Consider the following 23,315-nt stretch of genomic DNA (forward strand, 5'->3'; position numbering starts at 1 on the left):
AAAAATAAAAAAAAAAAAAAAAATACTGTTACACTAATCCATAACCAAAGTACAGCCACCTCTAATAAAAAAAACGCAAATAACTACCTAATTGCAATCGATTGTAAAACAAACGCACTCGAGCTTAAAACTTCTCTTCACAGAAAATGAGTTGGCGATAAAAAGAAAGAAATTCAAATAGATATAACGTCTCCAATCTGGCAACCTAGCGGATAACGTCTCGTGCTTGACTTCCCTCATTGGCTCAAAGCTTGCGATAGCGAAGCTCCGTTTTCTACTTGCCTATTTAAAACGGGTCAGTAACACTTACGGCACAATATTTATTTTATAAAAAAAGACTCGTGAGTTCTTACTGTGCGTTTCATTTTTAAATTCTGCTCCATCCGCGAAACTTTAATCCAGAGTATTCGGTAAAAATAATGGCGGATTCAGAACTTTCAGCGATTTTAACTCACCGGCAGATTATCAATGAAGGAAATGTGGATGTTTCTCAACTGCCAAACCGAAAGAAGTATTTCAATCCCTACACGGAATTCAAGGAATTTTCTTTGAAGGAAATTAAGGAATATGAACGCATGTTTAAAAAGTAAGCTCTTATTTTGTATCGCTAAATCTGACATTCGATGGTCCTGGTATTATTATTCAAAATTAATAATTTGTCGCTTTATTATTACTTTATTGAGGGGGGAAATTCCCACTAAAATATTTTAAATCATCTTTTCGACTGAATAAGTATATCTTTATATAGTCATGTAACTAATTACTCAATATTCGTATTTTGTTATAAATTGCTATAATTGGAATTTTATTTTTTCGTTATAGCTAATAAAATTAATTAGTATATTCTTGAGTTCTGACAGCACGGCATGGGAATAATTTTATCGTATAGGATTTTATGCGCATTTTCACAAGTTTAAAATTTTCGCGCCTTTTTAAACCCATTTTTCTTGAAATAAACCGTTTTGCAGATTTGTTTAAGGCGGAATTTTTTAATATACTGTGTGAAAATAATGTCTACTTCATGAATTTCTCAAAGCGATTTAAATTTCTTATTTGTTTGATTGACTAATAATCCAGTTAAAACATTTCTCAACCTGAGAAGATTTAACACACAGATCTTGAACTGAAGAAACTCTAAAGTCCATTGGCAGAATACTGTAGAAATTCGTAATTCTATTAATAATTTATGATTAAGAAATAAAGAAGTAAATTCACAGAAAACCAAATTTATTTTAAAAAACTTTGCTTCATTATTGAGTTGATTTGCCTATACTGTTTGTTCAAAAGAATCCACGAATTTTGCACTTTGAGAACGCTGTCAATGCATCCACTGTTCTCGTCGAAGTTCAGATCCGGCTGATTTTGTAACAGGAGAAGACATAAGGAGTGTGGTTGTGATCATTTACAAATAGTTTTTTTTTTTTTTTTTTTCCCTGGCATAATGTTAAAAAAAAAAATAAAAACAAATGTTGAATTCTTTTTCTAAACTTTCACAAAATATCATCATATACTTGTTTCAGAGTGTACTTATATCGTAGTTTACGTTATTCAAATATAATGATCAAATAGAATTTCCATTTGTTTGCAGATGAACTGTTCTTAATTAGCTGAATTAATTTGTACTCTTTCACTTAAAACTAAATTAATTAATTTATCTGATGAAACTATTGATTTAATTCCCAGATTTAAAATTGTGTCATGTATTCATTTCAGTAGTTTAATATTTGTTTTATTTATGCACGCCAGAAGCAGTTAAACTAGAGTTCCCATAGTATTATATGTTATTAAAATCTTTGCGCGTATGTCTGTTTGTGGCATCATCTCCGAAACGGCGGAGAGTTGAGTTTCGAAAGGTACCCCCCCCCCTCCCGGATTTCAAAAATTTATGGGAAGCCATTTCGACCATTCTCATCTTCTTACGACTTTAGTCAGCCGAGATATTAATTAAAAACGCTAAATTTCACCCTCATTTTGTTCGAGTGGCAACAGTCTCGCACTCTGAAGCTAAAAATCTGCTTTATTTCGAAAAGTGTTGCCACTGCTCCCTTTCAAATTGTAGAATTTGTTAATAAATTTAAGTTTTACCAAAATATGAAATAAAAGCAGCATTGTCAAACATTAAATATATTATTACGCTTATGTTTTGATGTTGAAGAAAGACACGATTTCATGCGACGTCATTGTATATCGAAAATGTTTCGGTAATGTCTGCATTTTAAATAAATAGCTGCTTTTGCCAACTTTTTTTGTTTCAGATTAAGATAATTGACACGGTATATTACTTCCACGTTAATTCTTTCATTGATATTGAGAAAAAGCTGTTATATTACATTAAATGTAAATCATGACATCATACTTATGTGTATTAACCTGAAGTGTCCAAAGTTTTTGTTTCCTGGATTGGCAATGAAAACGTATTTATGAATTGATTGTTGTTTGGAAAGAATGAACTGATTTCATTCGTATTGAAATGTTTTTATGCACTTTCTTTTCCGGTGTATATAGAACTCAGAAATTTTGCTTTGGTCACAGCTAGCAACTTTGTATACATTAAATTCATAGCTCAGTTTTTCAGTACATATAACTTATTGCTTTGGCCGTGCCGTAGCTGACTATTTTTCAGAAAAATAGATTCATTAAAATTTGCTTTTTGGAAAATTTTGGGGCATTTTTTTTAAGTGTTACGGAATTTTATTTTAAATAATTAAAAAAAAATGAAAATAATATTTTAACGAGACTTAAGTATCAACAGAAGGCTAATTAGCCGTAAGATAAGCAACTTAATAAACACATGCTTCTAGGACAAAAAGTGTTCTAGGAGTTAACTCTTTTCGCTACAAATATTTCGCGGAAAACAATTTCCTTCTGATTCATCCCTGCTTGAAATACACCAGCCCTGTTGCTATAACGACCGCCATTAGCCAAAGTTACCGACGATGAGCCATTTCATAATAGACTGTAAAACAATATTCTAAGCTGGAGCATGAAAGTGGATGGCTCAGCTTTTCAGTATGGTAACAGATAGCAGTCGGCAATTATTCATAAATTTAATACCTAGAGTATTACAATTACAGTAATAAAAAGAATAAAATTAGTTATTCACGAGAGTAAGACACCTAAGAAGTCTACCAAGCTGATATTTCCGTTGATAATTAGTACTCAGATTTGGGTTCTGGCTGTATGGAGAACGCGTGGTTTTCTCTGTGTGCTACAATTATGTATCAGCTCCCCGTAGAAAATTCTCCACGAAAGGATCCCTCCCTTGTGTAGTTATTCGTCGCGTGTTTTTCCCTTTATGAGTAGCGTTTTAGTTTAACTAACCGAAAAAGTCTTAGATTTAGAATAAATCCGGAACTATTTCAGAAAAAGGGACGAATGGGAACTTCCAAATTAAGCGAGTTCATATCATCATAATTTGATTTACGAAAATCGTTTTCTGAGTTTCGAGTGAAATTTCTTCATTCAGCGAACCGATTTCACGCAAGAAGAAAGTTCCAGAGGCGTGTCCTTCTTTTTAATAGATAACGAATGATATGAGGCGATTGAGGTGTAATCAAAAGTTCATTTTCTTGAAATCCCTTCCATTATATAAGGTTTATTCTTTGAAGCACTTTACTCCCAAGGTTTCTCTTTGAGCTGTTGAACTGGATGGATATTTATTAGACAGTATATAGTATTAATGTTATTTATTATTTGATAATATATGCAGTTATTTTGCTGATTTATATTTCGTTTACGTTGTTTAAACAGATTTTTAATTTTGTATGTAATAAAGCTTTATACTGTATTAGTATTAACTGGCGCAGCCCCAGTCGACCTAGCCATCTGTATGCAGTACTTCTGTATGCTGTATAAAGCCATACAGCTTTCTATAATTTAAATTATGGTCTAATTTAACTAATTGCATGTAATTTTTTTTTTTTTTTTTTTTTTTTTTTTTTGTAATGGCCGACCAGCGGCCGAGTGGTAAAGTAAATGAACAGTGGTAGTTAAGTCCTTGGCTCGGAATTCCGGTCAGTGGCCTGGCTGCATGGGGGTTTTCTCCATGTGGAACATGTATACGAACAAGGTTGACTTAGACAGTCCTCCACGAAGGCATCCCTGCCCTTAAGTAAATATCACTTGAGTGTTTTTCCCATAATTAAATACACCAAACCTGCTATTTATAACATAGACTAAAGGTAGTTAAGTAAATTGTAGCCCATTTTTTGCTGCAATTTTTTTAAAAGAAACTTACTGCATAACTTTTAACATTTGAGTAGTTATAACTTAATAATTTTGAGTCGATATAAATACTGATAAAGAATAAAAAAAAAACTTCAAATTTCAAAACTTCTTAACCTTTTCATTTAAGCCGATTTATAGCTTTTATTTCATAAAACGCGTTAGGTATCTGCCTACGTTCGGAGCACTTTTTTTTAAAAACATAGAATTCTGATGAAATATATATTTATTTAGTCAAAATATGATATCAAATCATGAAAATTGGTAAATTTTGAGGAATATTTTTATAAATTTTTGAAATATATGCAATTTTATGCAAATTTTTAGATTTTAACACTTACGTTAAATGCCGTATATTTTTCCTCACAGCATATATTTCAATTTTTTTATACTGTATACTACTACACTTATCTGTTATGAACTAAAATGTATATGATATTTCTAAAATTTACTAAAATATGTGTAATTACATGAAAAAACACAGTTTTTTGTAAAATATTTCTTATCGTTTTATATAGAAATACTTATAAAACAATCAAATTAATAAATGTTACTTAGATTGTAGCTTAAAACCTAATAAATAATATAGAAAACATTTTAGTGAAATTTAATAGAGATATCTTTAGAACATTTTGAGTAATTACATTTCTTGTATGTAAAAACACTAGAAAAATTAGTTTTTCAGAAAACGCATTTAAAGTTTTCACATTAACAGAAAAACTGTTCTTTTGTATTTACACACTTAAAATTCTCCACATTTGTACATCACACCCTCCATATCTTTATACTTAAGTAATTTTGATTTCCTATTTGATTTTAATTTTTTTCTGGCTATTTTCGAAATGAGCGACGAATGAATTTTCGAGTTCTTTATTCTTTCGTTATCAATTCCAAAGTAATTTTTAATCAAATTCTTGTTCAATTGATATGCCTAAATGTTCAAACACAGAAAGTAATCCAAGATACCCTGAATTAAAAATTAAAACGGCTATATATGCATCCAGCAACATAGTCTTTATACCTAATCGCAATGTTGCCAAACCCAGTTAAAAAAACCGCAATGTTGCTAGTCCCAGTTCAAAGAATTAAGGCAAATAATTATTGCCAGAAACAAAAAAAAGTACCCAGAATTAAAATGAAATGTTTTAGCACAATTTTACACACGAACAGTTAAAAAAAAAACACGGATAACAACATTGTTTACCTTTAAGTTGAGCCTTTTAAATGGCACTTCCGGTCTTTCTGCTTTCACTTCCAGTGCAGTTAATTGGCTATACCTTCTCTTCTAATTATCACAAACGTAAAAATGAACCATTTTCGGAATCCTACAAAATTGACCTTTCAAATTGGGCAATAAAATAAAATCGAAATTTTTCGCCGAAATCGTTTTTTTAACGTAGGCAGATAGATACCTTATCTTAAGATAATTAAAGGTAGAAAGGAATAAAATTTACATTAAGAATTAAATTATTGGTATTTAGAAATAAATTATGCGCAACATTGTAATACTCTATGCATTTTTTAATATATTTTCGGCCTGAAGATTTTAGAGATCTTGTCGAAATTGATTTAAGTGATTCGTATTTAACAATACACACGGAGAGGAGGGAAGATAATAACAAAAGAAAAGGTAATAACAATGAAATCTCCATTTCAAAATTTAAAATACTAAGTACATTCAAGAAATGTTTCCTTTGAATTCCGAAGTATCTTTTTACTATTTTATTCTCTTAACATTTCATTGAAAATGCAGATCAGTTTTAAAATTTTCTATTTGTGTTGTTTTAATGCATTTTTGTGTATAACATCGTGAGCAGTTTAAACGTGAATGTTTTTACTAAACAAAGATGCAGCCATTGGTAATACGTGTTTTTAAATGTCATTACAATGTAATCGAAAAAAGGAGAAAAAAAATATATTTAAATATTCGGAACCAAAACAAATAAAGCTAAACCGGATGTTTTTAACACGCTAAGACTATTTCCGTACTGTTATCGGGCAAACAATAAATAACCCACCAGTGAATTGTTATTCAGGTATGAAATGTAATTTCATTAACTCTTTAAATATTTTTAAAAATATATTGGTTGTTTATAACCAACCTTCTTTAAATATTTTTGAAAATACATCGGTTGTTTATAAAGAAGCGACTGCTGTAGTTGTGGACTCCAAACAAATCCATTAATAACACGAAATTTTTTTTATCATGATTCTGAACCCTTGACACGTGCAAACCTGCATGCTTTGTTCGTTGAATTGCGTTCAACCCATAAGTGACTATTTTTACGTGAAAGCCGACCTGAAGATCAAGTAACGCCCTTAGCGCAATAATCTAGTTACTACAGGAAATTTCAACATCAACTTAATCCTTACTTTTATTTTTTCCTTCAAGTTTGGTTGTTGAACATCCAGCATATTATGCTAAGTATTTTTAATACAGCTCGGTTTTGGGGTTCGTAATGGAGATGGTATCTTTTCTTTCGCTAACACTGCACTATTTTTGCATTTTATTAGACACTGCACTATTTTTGCATTTTATTAGACACTGCACTATTTTTGCATTTTATTAGACACTGCACTATTTTTGCATTTTATTAGACACTGCACTATTTTTGCATTTTATTAGACACTGCACTATTTTTGCATTTTATTAGACACTGCACTATTTTTGCATTTTATTAGACACTGCACTATTTTTGCATTTTATTAGACACTGCACTATTTTTGCATTTTATTAGACACTGCACTATTTTTGCATTTTATTATACACTGCACTATTTTTGCATTTTATTATACACTGCACTATTTTTGCATTTTATTATACACTGCACTATTTTTGCATTTTATTATACACTGCACTATTTTTGCATTTTATTATACACTGCACTATTTTTGCATTTTATTATACACTGCACTATTTTTGCATTTTATTATACACTGCACTATTTTTGCATTTTATTAGAGGATAAGGATTAAAAATTAAATTATTCAACCCTGGTAAAGATTAACACGACCGATTGAAGAAATTTAACTTGCATTTTTCATGTCTCGAAAGCGCGAGTTACGATGTATATTGGATTTATCTATAGCATTTTTTTAATATATTGTTTGTTATTCTGGCACAAAATTTAAGTTAATAATATAAAATCCGCATCTATTTTCTGATTTGTTTTTAAGATTTGTATTTATAGGCATTTTTATAAATTTTTCGATAAACTTGAATGGTACGCCATAAAATTTTTGCCATCATCTTAAAGAAGATATATTTTTAGGCATACCTCAAAAATTAGAATTTTGTATTCAGAATTTCCGAAGATACACGTGAATTTATATATTGGCTGGTTTTGAAATTTTTCATAATTATTAGCGATAATAACATCAAATACTGTTTACACACTTTGTTGAAATTATTTGAAAGAATGAACGATGCGCCTTTTTTCCGCTCGTGCACGATGAAAGACAGAAAAATAAGTTACCATAAATTAAGAATTTCGCCAAATGAACTATTCTTGGCGTAAACTGAGAAAAAGCATCATAATTTGAGGTGTAGAATCGAAATATAGAAAAAAGTCATTACGTCATTTAGAAAACGTCGGATTTTGTGTCGACATATCTACGTTAGAACTACTAGTTCTAACTATATATAAATAACTAACTATATATTCTATAGTTATAACTATAATAGATCGCGCTTTCAAGACATGAGAGTTAGTGCCAAGTTAAATTTTGTCAATCGGCTCAGTAGAACGGGAGATAATTTTTTTTTTTTTTCCAATCCAAGGTGTTCTTAAACGCAGTCTGGCAAATTTAAACACTTATTTTACTTTTCGTTATCCCTCCAAAAAATCTATAAGCCTACTTACAAACGTATTTGTTTGGTTCTGAAAACTGCGTTTGTTAGTGTCTCTCTTGAACTTGATTTTTGAGTTGAATTTGTTTAGTTTCCGAAAATTTTAACCTAAAATTTCTGAAGTGTTGTATAATTATTGCATTCTATTTTGCTTAGATTTTGTCCTCTTTCTATCCGCAGCAGATATATTTATAATCATTTTATTGAAAGAAAGAATATATTCTCAAACCTAACGACGCAATTACTTGCCGACAGTTTATCGTTTTGAATATAAATTATTGTGCACTTATAAAAAAACTGGGGCATTTAAACAAATTTCGGTTTTACGTTTTTGATTTATCTTTCCAAAGAAAAATAATCTATAATTTATGACGTGTTATGAAAACTTGAATTAAAAAAAGTATTCAAGTCTTACAGGTGATGTAAAGTCACAATTACCATCTGTAACGAAACAATAAGTGTTTACGTAAGAAACAGAATACAGCGTCTCACAAAAGTGATGGGACACTTGTGCTTTACAAAAGGAAACTCTAATAAAATAAATTTAAAAAAACATGTAAACATTTTTTGTGAATGTGTTTCATACTGAAATTTAGTAACAATTATTACATAACATACATTTTCTCAAAATATTAAAATGTTAATTTAATAAAAATACAATTGTTTAGAACGGAGCAAAAAAATGGCTCACATAAGTGATGGGACACCATTAGATACTACTACGTACTACAATAAAAATATTTTTTGGGGTTTTTATTTTTACTCAAAAGCAATTGGCAATAATTTATAAAATCGTCTGCAGTATTTCTCTCCAGTTTGTTTTGGAAATTTTGTGTTTTTTAGCTCTGTGCAGCCATGAATGCTAATCGAAAAGAAACTTTGCCTGAAATTCCAAAATTAGTTATTAATTTGCATACTGAACGTGGAAAATCTATTAGAGAAACTGCTGAAACAGTTAAATTGAGTCATTGAACAGTTTTCAATATTATTAAACGATATAAAAAGAATCATGTGATTCAGGATAAAAGAAGACCTAGCCGACCATCAAAGCTATCCAATGAAATAAAGCGAATAATCGTTCGAAATATTAAAAAAAATCAAAGAATGAGTGCTCCTAAAGTTGCTGCTTATTTACAAGCATTATATGGAGTAATTGTTAATCCTGAGACTATTAGAAGAGTAATTCGATCTGCTGGATATCACGGTAGAGCAGCCAGGAAAAAATTCTTCGAAAGTGAAAAGAATAGAAAACTCAGACTGGCTTTCGCAAAATCCAACATAAATAAGAATTTTGATTACTGGAATGAAGTTATATTTGCTGATGAGAGTAAATTTAATATATTTGGTTCTGACGGTAGAATCTTGGTGTGGAGAAAACCCAGGGAAGAATTTCGCAAACAGAATTTGATGCCAACAGTAAAACATGGTGGAGGAGGAGTTATGGTATGGAGTCGGTAATCTCGTTTTTATTGAAAGTATAATGGATCAATACAAGTACATTGACATTTTAAATCAAAATTTGAAATCTTCAGCACGAAAATTGAACCTTCATAACGATTTTAAATTCTACCAGGACTATGACCCCAAGCACACTGCTTTGAAAGTTAGACTCTGGCTGCTGTATAACTGTCCTGAAAGAATAAAAACAGCACCACAATCTCCAGACTTAAATCCCATAGAGAATATTTGGTAAGAATTGGAATCAAGAATTCCCAAACACACCATTTCTTAAAAACAACAATTAAAATCGGTGGTTCAAGAAGAATGGAGTAAAAACACTCCAGAAATCACAAAAAAAATTAGTCGAATCCATTCCAAGAAGATTAAATCATGCTTTAAAAGGAAAAGGAAATCCAACAAAATATTAAAACCTTTTAAAAAGTAACATTTTTGGATAAATATTTGATGGAAAAGTAAGTGTCCCATCACTTATGTGAGCCATTTTTTGCTCCGTTCTAAACAATTGTATTTTTCTTAAATTAATATTTTAATATTTTGAGAAAATGTATGTTATGTAATAATTGTTACTAAATTTAAGTATGAAACACACCCACAAAAAATTTTTACATGTTTTTTTAATTAATTTTATTACAGTTTCCTTTTGTAAAGCACAAGTGTCCCATCACTTTTATGAGACACTGTATATAGGTAACACGCCGAGGTTTTCTTCAACTCGAACATTTTGTTCAGAAAAACCGTTAATATTTTTCTAACGTGGAGGGAAAATGAACGCCAAAGGAATTTGCCAAGAAAGTGTGCACTTTTTTATCTACGTGAAAAATAAAGTCTCGGATCACAAAGAAAATCTGTTAAGTTAAATAATTGGAATGTCTGTAAATACATCCATGCCAATAATTAACAAAATACTAATTTTATGTCGGGAAAAGAAAAAAAATCGAGCTATAAAATTTTTCAAGTTCATCATCTTTGCTCAGGTGTGCCTAAAAGCAGAACTCATCGTGGAACACTGTATCGTTTAGCTATCGAGAAATGAAAAATATTTTGCAGCTATTATTGAAGTGTGAAAATATATCATTCTTATGAAATGTCATAGATATATATATATATCCTTTTAAGGGGACTCGTACACCTTAAAACCCATTAGATGTTCGAATAGGTGACTGTTGCAAGAATTGGGATAACTTATTTATTTTAAAAGCAATTACTACCAACTTTTTACAGCTGACTACGTAGTATAGCTGCTTTCTAAAATAGTAATCAGAAAGTTTGTGTTGCCACAAATGTTTTTATAATTTAATCCGCTTTGTGATAACATTTTTCGTCATATTTCCAACTTGCGCGCACAGTTTAAAACATTCTGTTTCATAATTTAATTCCATATTTAATATATAGCTTTTGTAACATTTGAAACTACTGGGAACTTAAAATTCTAAAAATTTCATGTTAAATTTTTATTTTATTTTGAGTTGAATTTATAGAATGTATTTTATTAACAAAATTTGTAATGGTTTCATCCATAAAAGTTTTCAGTATTAAAATATTCATCAGATTGTTGGTTCAGTTAAAAAATAGCTCCCATATAAAGAATTCCATCCAATTTCAAGTATGTACCATTAGCCATTTTTAAAATATCCTGCGCGCAAGGTGAAAACATGGCGAAATATTTTGTCACAAAGAGGATTAAATTACTAAAATATTTGTGGCAACACAAACTTTCTGGTTACTAGTTTCCAAAGCAGCTATATTATGTAGTCAGCTGTAAAAGGTTGGAAGTAATTGCTTATAAAATAAATAAAATATCCCAATTCTTGCAACAGTCACATATTCGAAGATCATGAGGGGTTTAAGGTGTATGAGTCCCCTTAAACAAAAATTTCATTGAAGACTCCCGTGAAGGATACGTGATTGTTAGTTTCTGGAAATCAAACTGAGAATAAGAATTTAAAAAAAAATATTGGAATCGGTTTTGTTATCAGAATGGCATTTGAATTCCTATAAATATTCATCTGTTTATGCAGACAATTCGTGAGGTTATAATTTTATCATAATTGACGTACTTCCATATTCGCTGCATATTTTTAAAAAAGGCACAACAGATTGAATAAGTACAATCCTCAAGGGCAGTTTATAGAACTTTGAGACCCGCGCGTTGCTGAGGGGGGAAAAAAATGTACATGCTCTTTTACAGATAAAAACTGAATGTCTATGTGCATTTTATTGCATAAAATAAATAGCCTTATCAATGACCTAATCCAAAATCTCAAGAATGAAATATTTCTTCAACACTTAAATCTAATTCCATTAAAAAACCATCAAGCGGATTTGACAAACTCACACACTTTGCGTCTTGGTCCATTAATCAGCCCATCAGCAGCCAAGCGGTAATATTGCTAAACACTGGTAGCTCTACATGGGATGGATTCCTTGGCGAAAGAACTGGAAGCACAGGCGTTTTCGTAGTTTTTAGAAAGTCTTCCACGAAGGCATCCTTCCTCTTAAGTAAATAGCCTTCGTGGGCTTTTCTGTAATCGAACTAACCAATTTAAACCAACCGGCCCATTAATAACCGACTGGATGGGCTTCGAATCCTGGTGAACGGGCTGGCTGCAAGGGTTTTTCCATGCTTTCTTCGTAAGGAATGTGAATAGAAACAAAATTCTCTTAAAGGATCCCTTTTCTTAGGCAGGTATCTGTCGTGTGCTTTTCTCAAATCATGTTAAAAAAAAACAGGGCTATTCTTTGGAATATGGTAACAGGTAGTTTGGCGACATTTTGGTAAGGCGATAAAGGTTACTAGCTAGGATTTTAGCAGTGTACATGGGTAAAGTCAAGAGTGTGCGCAATGCCATTTTTGTGCAATTCTGAGATGTTTTTTTAGGATGGTTTTTTTTTTTTTTTTTTTTTTTTTTTTTTTTTTTGGGGGGGGGGGTTTAGGAAAATAGGTCAACATGTACATGGATACCGTGTATGTGCAATTCTTAAAAACGCGGCAAGCAGTTTCCGATTCTGCACTTTCTCCCAATTTCGCACCTAATCTTCGTCATGATTAAGTACTTTTGTTCCATAAAAGAGGAAAAATTCTTTTACGAATTAAACAAAATCCTAAACTTTCTGCTGCAAGCATTACAAAAGATATTTTTAATTCGGTAGCAGATTGTTGGGAAAAAAAATGTTGAGTTTAAAAAAAAAAAAAAAAAAAACTTCGTGAAAACAAAATGGCGTCCAAACAAAAACTAGCAGGTTGCTGTAGCAGGGTTGGTCGCCAAATTTTCGCCAAAAAATCGCCAAGTTACCATAATTCAAAGATTAACCGAAAACAGCTTTCAGATAAAAATTCTGTTTAAACTTTACCGTAGGACTTCTGCAATTAGAAAGCTCAATTTTTAGATTTGAAAGAATTCAGGGTAAGAGGAAAAGAATGAAAATACCCCGTACAACATAGATTTTCTTTTGGGAGGGGTAGGTGAGGGCTGCTTTCTTTCCTACAACTATTTCAGATTAGTCTCGAAAGAAAATACATTACATAAAGTTATTTTTAGGTATCGTTACTGTAATAATAAACAAAAGAATAAAGTCATAGAAAAGCAAAAAGTCATGATTTTCATAGCTTTTTGCCTAAACATGGCGGTGAATGCAGAACATATCCAAGTCACTTTTACGGGAGGCAAACGGATATAAAACTTTTAATGAAGCATGCGGTGGATTTCTCTAAAAAGCGTAATCGACTGGGCTATCGTTAAAGTAGAGAAGACATATAAGCTTTTATAAAAATTTAAAGTTTCAGTAAAAATATTTATAGTTCTTGTTGGTAATCAGCTGCAGTGGAGAAAATGTCAGTCGAAAAATTATTTATAGTGAATTTTTTGTGGTATATTATTTAAAATTTTGATATTTAAAGAACAAAGTCCAATTGTTTGTTTATCGACAAAGCCATCAACGCAAACAAATCCGTCACGATAACTTTTCCTGTCATACTTCCCATCATGCATATATCAATCGTTATGCAAATGCTGATAGCGTTAAAATTCCATTCACTTCATCGTATAATATCGGAAGTTATTTTTAAGTTACAATTTCGGTGTTGCAATTGAATTTGCTATCAGCTCACCAAATAACTCTCGCTTGTTGCTATACCTTAAATAAAAAGTATTCCTTCGTTGAGATTCACGAATACACACGTGTTCCTAAACTTTCCAACAAACACAAATTTTTCATTAGCTATATGTAACGAGCAGGCGAAATTTCTCATTTCGAATGAAGATTCTTTCATAGAAGACCTGGAATTTATTTTATTGGCTTAAGATTCCCCGAAGTTTTAATTTCTGGATAAAGTATTTAAAACTTTACTTCCTTGTAGAAGTACTGTAACCACGAAAAATTCCAGTTATCATATTTAAACGAAAATATCCATTTTGACCGTTGTCGAATGTAATTCCACAACGTTTTTGCGTGACATCTGTACGTAAGGACAGAGTGAAGGACTTTTTTTAACCCAAACGGAATATATAATTGATTTAAAATGGATTCAAAAGAGATTTTTCTCGTGACGTCTGTACGTACCCACGTACGTATCTCGCATAACTCAAAAACGAGTAGCCTCAGAAAGAGTCACCTGCCAAAAATTAATTAGTTCCCTTTTTGGTTGCAATCGACCGCACCAAAAGTATGTATATATATTCTAGTATGGCTCGGTGAGCTTAGCTTTTTTTATTCTTATGCTGATATATGATATATTGTGCAGTTTTTGGTTTAAAAAAGATTGAATTATGTTGTTCTTATCTTCCGGTTAAGGGTTTTATGCCTTTAGTTAATCTGCATGCAATAGTTGTACAGTTATCAACAATTTAAAAGTTGTTTAAGTTCGGCTAAGTTTTTTTTTTTTTTTTTTTTTTTTTTTTTTTTTTTTTACTGTAGCAGCCATATTTGTTTACATGTGGAACCTAGCAGAATAGTGAATTCAGTTTCTGCACTGCAGTGTCTTTTTGCCGAGTGGAACAAAAATTAAACATTCAGTTTTGTGCATCGAAAAATCTACCTTCTTGCCTGCTGACCGAATTGCTTGTTTTTGCGTAGAAACTCTTAATTTTAACTGTCAAAATTGTTTTTAATTGCTTTAACTGTATTTGGTGTTTTATGTTTTTCTATATTTTTCAATTTTTAATGAAGATATTTTGAGGCTTCATGTATGTTTTGCCTTGTCGCGCAGTGAAAACCGAATTAATTGAATCAGAAATATCAAATGTATCTCTAATGAAATTAAAGGAAATAATTAAGTGAAATGAAATGCACGAAAAATTGCGTATAATTTAAGATTCCGTACAAGGAAGTCGTATGGTGTACACATTAGATTTTTTTAAAATAGCTATTCTACCGGTATTGCGATGACTGAAATAATGTTATTATTAATTGGCTTCAGGAGAAGCGATACTGTGTCATTTGCCTATTAAAGTGCATTTTGTATTTTAATTGAAATCAACTACAGACAAACATGTTTAAATTCTGCATGTTATTTAAATTCAGACAGTTCTACATATATGACACAAATTGTTGAATTGATAGATACGTTACAACAACTATCCTTCTTTCCTGGTCATTCCAGTTTCTTGACAAGTTTGTTCATTACCTTTCTCAGTATCAAGGAGAGTGAGATATATAACTGCAATTTAGTTACTGCAGACAAAGTCAAAAATAGAATGGTTTTCTATTAGTTATCGTATCGTAGGGTTACCATAATAATACATATTTAAGAAAATATTGGGATATAAAATAGTTTCAAATATTCAGAGTATAATTTCTTAATCCGTTTTTAATTATATTAACATTTTTTTTTTTAAATGCGACAAGTAGAAATCAAGGAACTGATCTTCAAAAAACAAAACCTTCGCCATTTTCGTAAATTAGAATGGCCGCAGCGTAATAAATATCATTCATACGTTATTTTAACTGTCAGTATGCAGTTTAAATAAAATTCTGAGGTATTTTCTGATTTATTTTTAAAATTTGCATTTTTAAGTAATTTTTATAAATTTTTCGAAAAAGGTATTGAATTATTACCTATAAAACTTTTACTATCCTCTTGAAGCAGACTCATTTCTCTGCATACCTGCAAAAAAATTAGTTTTGTATTTAAAATTTCTAAAGATACATGTGAATTTATATATTGGCGCGTTTTGAAATTTGGCATATTTGTTATAAGCGATAACACCAAATGGGCTTTACGTACTTTGGTAAAATTATTTGAAAGCATGAACGATGCACCTTTTGTTCCGCCAACATAATTTTTTTAATTCTCCTAGATAAATGTTTCGTAAAGATAAATTTAAAAGTTCGCCAAGATCAAGGTTTTGTAAAGATAAATTTAAAAGTTCGCCAAGATCACGTTTTTGTAAAGATAAATTTAAAAGTTCGCCAAGATCACGTTTTTGTAAAGATAAATTTAAAAGTTCGCCAAGATCACGTTTTTGTAAAGATAAATTTAAAAGTTCGCCAAGATCACGTTTTTGTAAAGATAAATTTAAAAGTTCGCCAAGATCACGTTTTTGTAAAGATAAATTTAAAAGTTCGCCAAGATCACGTTTTTGTAAAGATAAATTTAAAAGCTCGCCAAGATCACGTTTTTGTAAAGATAAATTTAAAAGCTCGCCAAGATCACGTTTTTGTAAAGATAAATTTTAAAGTTCGCCAAGATAAATTTTTAAATTTCTCCGTAAGTTTCTCACAAATTGTAAAAAATTTAATATTTGGCCATAATTTGAGTCGTAGAATCGAAATATGGAAAAAAATGTCATTTCAGCAAAGTCCGGTTTGGGGTTAAAATACCTACATTCAAACAATGCTATATATCAATCTATTATATATCGTAGGTCGTGCTTCCGGGGCGTGGAAAACGCAAGTTAAATTTCGTCAATTGGCCCAGTAGAACGGGAGATAAAAAATTGTTCCGTCCTTTTCTTGTGCAAGGTGTGCAATAAAAACACTACTAATATAAAGCACCTAAACACAACTAATATAAAGCACCTAAACACAACTAATATAAAGCACCTAAACACAACTAATATAAAGCACAAGTAACGCATACATAGCGCAATTTCATTTAATGGAGACAACTTGGTTGAAAAGAGGTGGATTAATAACGGCGTTAGGCAGAGCCGTGGAAGACTAGATTAATAAGGAAGATATAAGAGAGGAATTGAAAACCAGAGACAGATAATTACTTTGCTGAAATCTCGTTTATTGTTTGAATTAATTGGCGCGCTTGTCACTTATGTCTGTACTTTCTACGTTTATCTGCATCGGTTCAAATGTTGTTCTTATTGACGTGGAATTCTGAATTTCGATTTCAGCTTTAGTTTGGTACACTTTTCTGCCTTAAATCTTTTTTTAGCCTCATCCTGCAGATTTTATCCTAAGTCTACATGCTCATTAAGAATGTTCGTAATTTTTTCCATTGAAAGTTGGTTAGCGGAATGCGACTTTTGCAGTACAAAAATGTATTTAGTGATATAAGCCTCGTATTTGGCAAAGGTTTACTACATTTCAAAAATAAGAGGCTGTTGAAGAGTAGCCATTTCAAGTGGTGATTTTGGTTTTGTTACTGGCGAAAGATGTTGTTTGGCTATCTTTAGGTCTCATGGGTACTGTTCTGCTCATTAATGATAATAAAAAACGGCTAATCTTTGGAATATGGTAATAGGTCGTTTGGCGACATTTTGGTAAGGCGATAAAGGTTACTAGCTAGGACTTTAGCAGTGTACATGGATAAAGTCAAGAGTGTGCGCAATGCCATTTTTGTGCAATTCTGAGATTTTTTTTTAAGTGAAAATAGGTCGACTTGTACATGGATACCGTGTATGTGCAAATCTTAAAAACGCAGCAAGCAGTGGGCGATTCTGCCAATTTCTCCCAATTTCGCATCTAATCTTAGTCATGATTTGATTAAGCACTTTTGTTCCATAAAAGTTCTAGCATAAGCGTAATTCGGCTAGCAGATTGTTGGAAAAAAAAATGTTGAGTTAAAAAAAAAATAAAAATAAAAAATCTGAAATGTTTCAGATTTTAAATTACGTCCAAAGGGGCGTTTTTTTAACGTTTTGAGTGTTACCTTTATTTATTAAATATCATGTTCTTTGCACTTAAACCATAAAATTCAGTTCAAGAGCAATATCGCAAAATAATGTTAAATTAAGCATATCTTTAGAATTTCCGATATACACAGTCTCGCGAGCTGGAGATAAAAGGATTTTTTTTCTATATAACGTTGCCATTTCTCGCTTTTAAAGCATTGAGTTGTAAATCAAAAATTTGTTAAAGTTTTACAAAATATAAAATCTATAATAAAACAAATTCCAAATTTGGAATTTCAGATGCCCATATTCGCAGTAGGATTTCGTCATTCAAAATTCGATGGCTCTATGTACCATTGTTTTATCACAATGCGAGAAATATACATACATTTATGCAGATTTTTCATTATTTAATTTCTTCAAATATAATGCAGGACTCTAACATTTTGTGGCAACAGTTTGAAAAGTGAACCGACGTTTATGAGTCCGACGCAAAATCGCAAAACGAAAACAATAGTCCTTCAGGGACAAAGCCCCTTTGGACTAAAAAAAAAAAAGCCTTTACTTCGTGAAAACAAAATGGCGTCCAAAACAAAACTAGCAGGTTGCTGTAGCAGAGTTGGTCGCCAAATTTTAGCCAAAAAAAATTGCCAAGTTACCATAATCCAAAGATTAACCAAAAAAACATTTTATGCGGAGAAAAGAGTATTTACATGCCCGATATTTTACACTTTTGCAGCCGGTGGAATGTCGGTTAAACATAAAATATGTAAATCCGTGTGTAGTCAAATGTGTGCTGTATGCGCATGTATGGTTCAGCTGTTGTCCTGTGTATGGATGCAAAAGCACTGCAATTCCAGCAAATGTTGAAACCGGAAGTGTACATTATTAGAAAATACCATAACAGTTAAAAAGCGTAGTTGGTAATAATGTTCGAGAGTCATTTCAGTGAAGATGAGCCAACAACTAGTTGGTTTACTCTTCACAATCAGGAAGGAAATCACCAATTGTGCGACTTGCGAATCTTATTAAGAATAACCAGTAGTTTTTTATTATAAAAGGAGCAATCTACTATAGCGGACAGCCTTCACAGCGCCGTTTTCTTTCCCATTTCGAAAAACTTCGGACGTGCTGTGTTTTTAGACGAAGAACCTTTGATTGGAATCTTAGAAGATGTAACATTTCCATTATTTTATTTTGCGACAAAATTCTGCAATGGAAATGCTGCTAAGTAATAACTTTATGAAATTTTTGTGAAGAATCGACTTTACATGATAGTGAAGTTAGAGGTCTTTGATTTTATTCAGAAGTGTACGAGGTGAAATTGTACGAATGCAGTGCTTTCTTTTCAGTAATTATCTGTTTCGATGAACTATGTGTTACCGAGGTCGTGTTCTCTCCTTGAAGAAACTTGTGCAGTTTTCAGCTTTTATTCAGGTTTTGGATATATAGATTTATTTTTGAAGCAGAAGTTCTAGTTATTCGAGGTGGACAGGCTTAATAATTCGAGGCAACAAAGCGCACAGAACATTATTTGGTTTTTGCAGTTAAATATGTATGATTTTCTGAAGAAACATTCCTTCCATTTGAAGCAAAATATTTTATAATAGCTCTGTTTAGAAGCTAAGAACTAATACGAGTACAGTAAGACCCCGCTTAACGCGGGGGATACGTTCCATCAAAGTAGAGCGTAATGCGAAACAGCGCTAAACGAGGCTATCTTTACATGTAAATATTGGGGTTAGGGGAAGATGGCTAGGAAATTGGTTAGGTTTTAAATTTAAAAAGTATGTTTTTTAATAAAAATAAAACCAAACATTTATTTCTTAAAGCCCAAATTAATACCACATTATTATTTCTTGCAAAAATAAAAACAAAATATAAATAATAAAACGAATATTCTTAAGAAAAACAAATAAAATTCTAAGTCAGTCATATTTAGTTAGCCTTCCGCGTTTTCAGTGTTCTGCCTTTTTGTGACAAAAGCATCTAATGTTGTTTGCCTTTTTCTTTTGCGTTGTTCTCTTAAAAGTTCTTCATAAACGGATAGAGCATCTCTAACACCACGCCTTACTTTTGAGCTCCTGTCAAAATTCGGATCATTTTCAATGAACTGATCCATTATTTCAGTTATGGTAGACAAACTCCTTTTTACAAACGCCATCGAAAGTTCTTTTTGCTCTTCTTCTGAATCACTGCTGTCAACATTTTTGTTTTCTTCTTGTTCAGTTAATTCCTTGAGCTCATCATTAGAAAGCCTAGCCGCTGCTTCTTGAATTATTTCTTCGACATCTTCCACATTTACCCCTTCAAAATATGTCTGTACAATACCGCACCAAACAAGAAATACAAGTACACTCTTTCGGATATGTATTTGAAACCTATCGCTGCATAATATTTTGGGGAATCCCCGTATGCTGCGAGCGATTTCGTGGAATCCCCGGGTTGAAATAAAAGAGCGCTAAACGAAACAGCGTTAAGCGGGGTCTTACTGTATTGTTAATATTGAAGCTCTTTATCCTTTACTATCAGATTAGTTGTATTATTATTTTCAGTGTTGCAAACGTAACTAAAAAAAATCCGTATTTCAGAAATGAATTTTTGCTCTTTTCACGAATTTGTAATCTTTCTTTGAACTATGAATTTTGAAACTAACGTTTTGTTTTCTAATTTTATGCAGCTTTTACTTGAGTTCTGGGAATCAAAAATGAAAATTCAGAATAGGAATTTACTTTCAATTTATAGCTATGAGATAAGCATATAACAAGCATATGACTGGAGCTTCATTGACCTTTTGTATGTTGAGGAAAAACATAGCATACCCCCCCATATAGGAATAATTTTCCAAGAGATCTCATGGTCTTAGTTCCTTGTTACATGCAATGTGTAGAGTAGCTTCATATTTAACTAAGAAATAGAAATTCTATGTTAATTATATTTGTTTAAATATTAAGGAAGAGATCTTTTCAATTATATTGATCTAATTATTTCTGGTTTAAATTATATGGCTAATCTTTGGATTATGGTAACTTGGCGAAAATTTGGCGACCAACCCTGCTACAGCAACCTGCTAGTTTTTGCTTGGACGCCATTTTGATTTCACGAAGTAAAGGCATGTTTTTGCTTTTTACTCAACATTTTTTCCAACAATCTGCTAGCCGAATTACGCTTATGCTAGAACTTCTATGGAACAAAAGTACTTAAATCATGACGAAGATTAGGTGCGAAATAGGGACAAAGTGCAGAATCGCCCACTGCTTGCCGCGTTTATAAGAATTGCACATACACGGTATCATCTATGTACACGTCGACCTATTTTCACTTAAAAAAAATATCCCAGAATTGCACAAAAATGGCATTGCGCACACTCTTAACTTGTACACTGCTTAAAGTCCTAGCTAGTAACCTTTATCGCCTTACCAAAATGTCGCCAAACTGCCTGTTACCATATTCCAAAGATTAGCCAATTATATATTGAGCAAGTTAATGAACTGTAGCAGACCCTCTTCCATATAGTTTTGTCTGAGTCTGCTAGATAATGCAAGTTTTTGGAAGAAATTTAATCCATATCTTCTTTTTAGTTACGTTTCATCAATGGCGAGTGTATAAAGACCCACTTTTCGATTATATTAAAATAATTATTTATGGTTTAAATTATATGTCGAGCAAGTTAATGAAGTGTAGCAGACCCTGAAGTGCTGCTAGATATTAAGTTTGTGGAAGAAGTTTAATCAGTCCCGCCACTAGCCGTTCTTAGTAGATTAAATTTCAGACATACCGAATAAGCTATTTGCATAGTTTGTACAATTGTGAATTCGACAAACTAAGCCTGTCTTCTATTAAGCAATTCTGAAAAAAAAAAAAAAATTGCTTCGAGTATTTAATTTTTGGTTTTTGAGAATCTAATCAACCAGTCGGAACATGTTTGTTTTTTACAATGAAAAGAACACAAGCGTTTGTTATGCAACAAGAGTTCCGTGAGATTGTTTTCAAAACACATCTGGGCCAGTGCACACAAATGGTATTATTATATAAAACTTAAAAACTTCAAAATAACCAAATCTTGAATGAACCGTTGGTTGGCACAATGGCAAACTGATTAGTTTCTGTGGAATGTAACCTTATACATATTGTTAGATGAATGGCTCGCGGTGAATGAAAAGGCTTTGTGATGATCGGGCAGTGGTATTTTAAGTATGTATGAACACATTTCTCAGTTTGTCTTATTGTTTTATCTAATTAGGCATTCAAAATCCAAATATTTAAATCCATCTCCCTCATAAAATATTAGCATTAGGACTTTTTTAAATATGGGTGGTGTTGCCACGTGCGGGAATACAATCTTTATTATTAGATGCCAGCAGTTATATTTTATTATTAAACTATTTACTAAAAAATGTACAAATTTTGAAGCGAATGCGGTTTTACAGTTCATACTTTCTTTCAACACTAGATACAAAATAACATTTTATTATGAAAACGAAAGACTCTTTCATAATAAAATGTGTAATAAATTTCTCGGTGATATAATTCAGGAATAAAAAAAAAAATCTGAAATCTTTTAGATATTATATTATGCCCAAAGAGTCGTTTTCTTGCATTTAACATATATTTGGGTTGAAAATATTTAAAAACAGCATATCTTTAGAAGTTCCGATAGAAAGTCTCGCGCGCTCGCGATAAAAATAATTTTCCCGTACAGTGTTGCCATTGCTCGCTTGAATTTTTTAATAAAACATTTTTTAAGGTTTTACCAAATATGAAATGCACAATACAATAAATTCGGGCTTCTGTGTGTCTTTATTCGAGTGGAAGAGTACGTTATTCAAAATTTGATGGCTCTAGGTATCGTTTGTTCACACTGTGAAAAAATGCATGCAAATTCTTCATTATTTAATTTCTTTAAATATAATGCAGGGCAATAATATTTGGTAGCAACAATTTGAAAAGTAATTCAGACTTACAGTGATTCAATTAAAAATCCCGTTTTGAGACTGATAGCCCTTCTGGGTCTACGTTCCTTTGGGCTAAAAATTTCTCTGTAAAAGTAAAAGTACTTTACTTAAAGCGTCGTGTGCGTGAAAAAGCTACCTTGCATTCCTTTTAATATTGTGTAAATTAATTATATGAATCTCACGAACAGTGAGGATTAACTTGTATAGCGTAAAATTTATATAAAATGTATTAGAACCATTATAATGTGTAATATCATTACAATAAACTGAGAACTATTTAATATTCCATAAAATAAAATGCTTAGTTAGGTTTCAAAGTATGGGTTGCAACCTAACATTTAAACCTTCTTTCTCTTTGACATAGCTCTTGTTTGCTTTGCCATAAACCTTCCTTTCTAAAACAATTAGCCCTCGCATGCTTCGTCATAAACAACTTTTAGAGTCGCGATAAATTCGATAAATTGTCATTTTAAATATTAAAATAGTGCTAAAATTATCGGAAGTACTGCTTTATACTTAAAAAAAACCATACTTTGATTTATGTAAATTTTATTCAAATTTGAAACTGAATCAGTAAATTAAAGCGATATGCAGAGAGAAATGAAAGCCTGTCTAACAAGGCAAATCTTATATTTAAATGAGATAAATATCTTATTAAGCTGAAAATGAATGTGAATCTTAAGAAGTCTCCGATTTCGTCGTCTTTTAGCCGCGAGCTTGGTTTAAAAGGTGATCATGCAAATTTATGATCGCGTAAGAAGT

General features: G+C 31.5%; 1 protein-coding gene across 1 annotated transcript in view; it reads left to right on the plus strand.

Annotated features, from left to right (window-relative positions):
• The first annotated feature begins 250 nt into the window (after positions 1-250).
• Positions 251-23,315, plus strand: part of LOC118191834 (EF-hand domain-containing protein D2-like) — a 102,506-nt gene continuing 79,441 nt past the window's right edge. The window contains exon 1 of the mRNA XM_035362692.2: positions 251-586. Coding sequence (XP_035218583.1) covers positions 420-586 — 167 coding nt within the window. The 5' untranslated portion in view covers positions 251-419. The remainder of the gene's footprint in view (positions 587-23,315) is intronic.

Source organism: Stegodyphus dumicola, chromosome 12, assembly GCF_044657685.1.
Source record: "Stegodyphus dumicola isolate Sdum_Otavi_A_Nest chromosome 12, ASM4465768v1".
Classification (NCBI taxonomy): Eukaryota; Metazoa; Arthropoda; class Arachnida; order Araneae; family Eresidae; genus Stegodyphus; species Stegodyphus dumicola.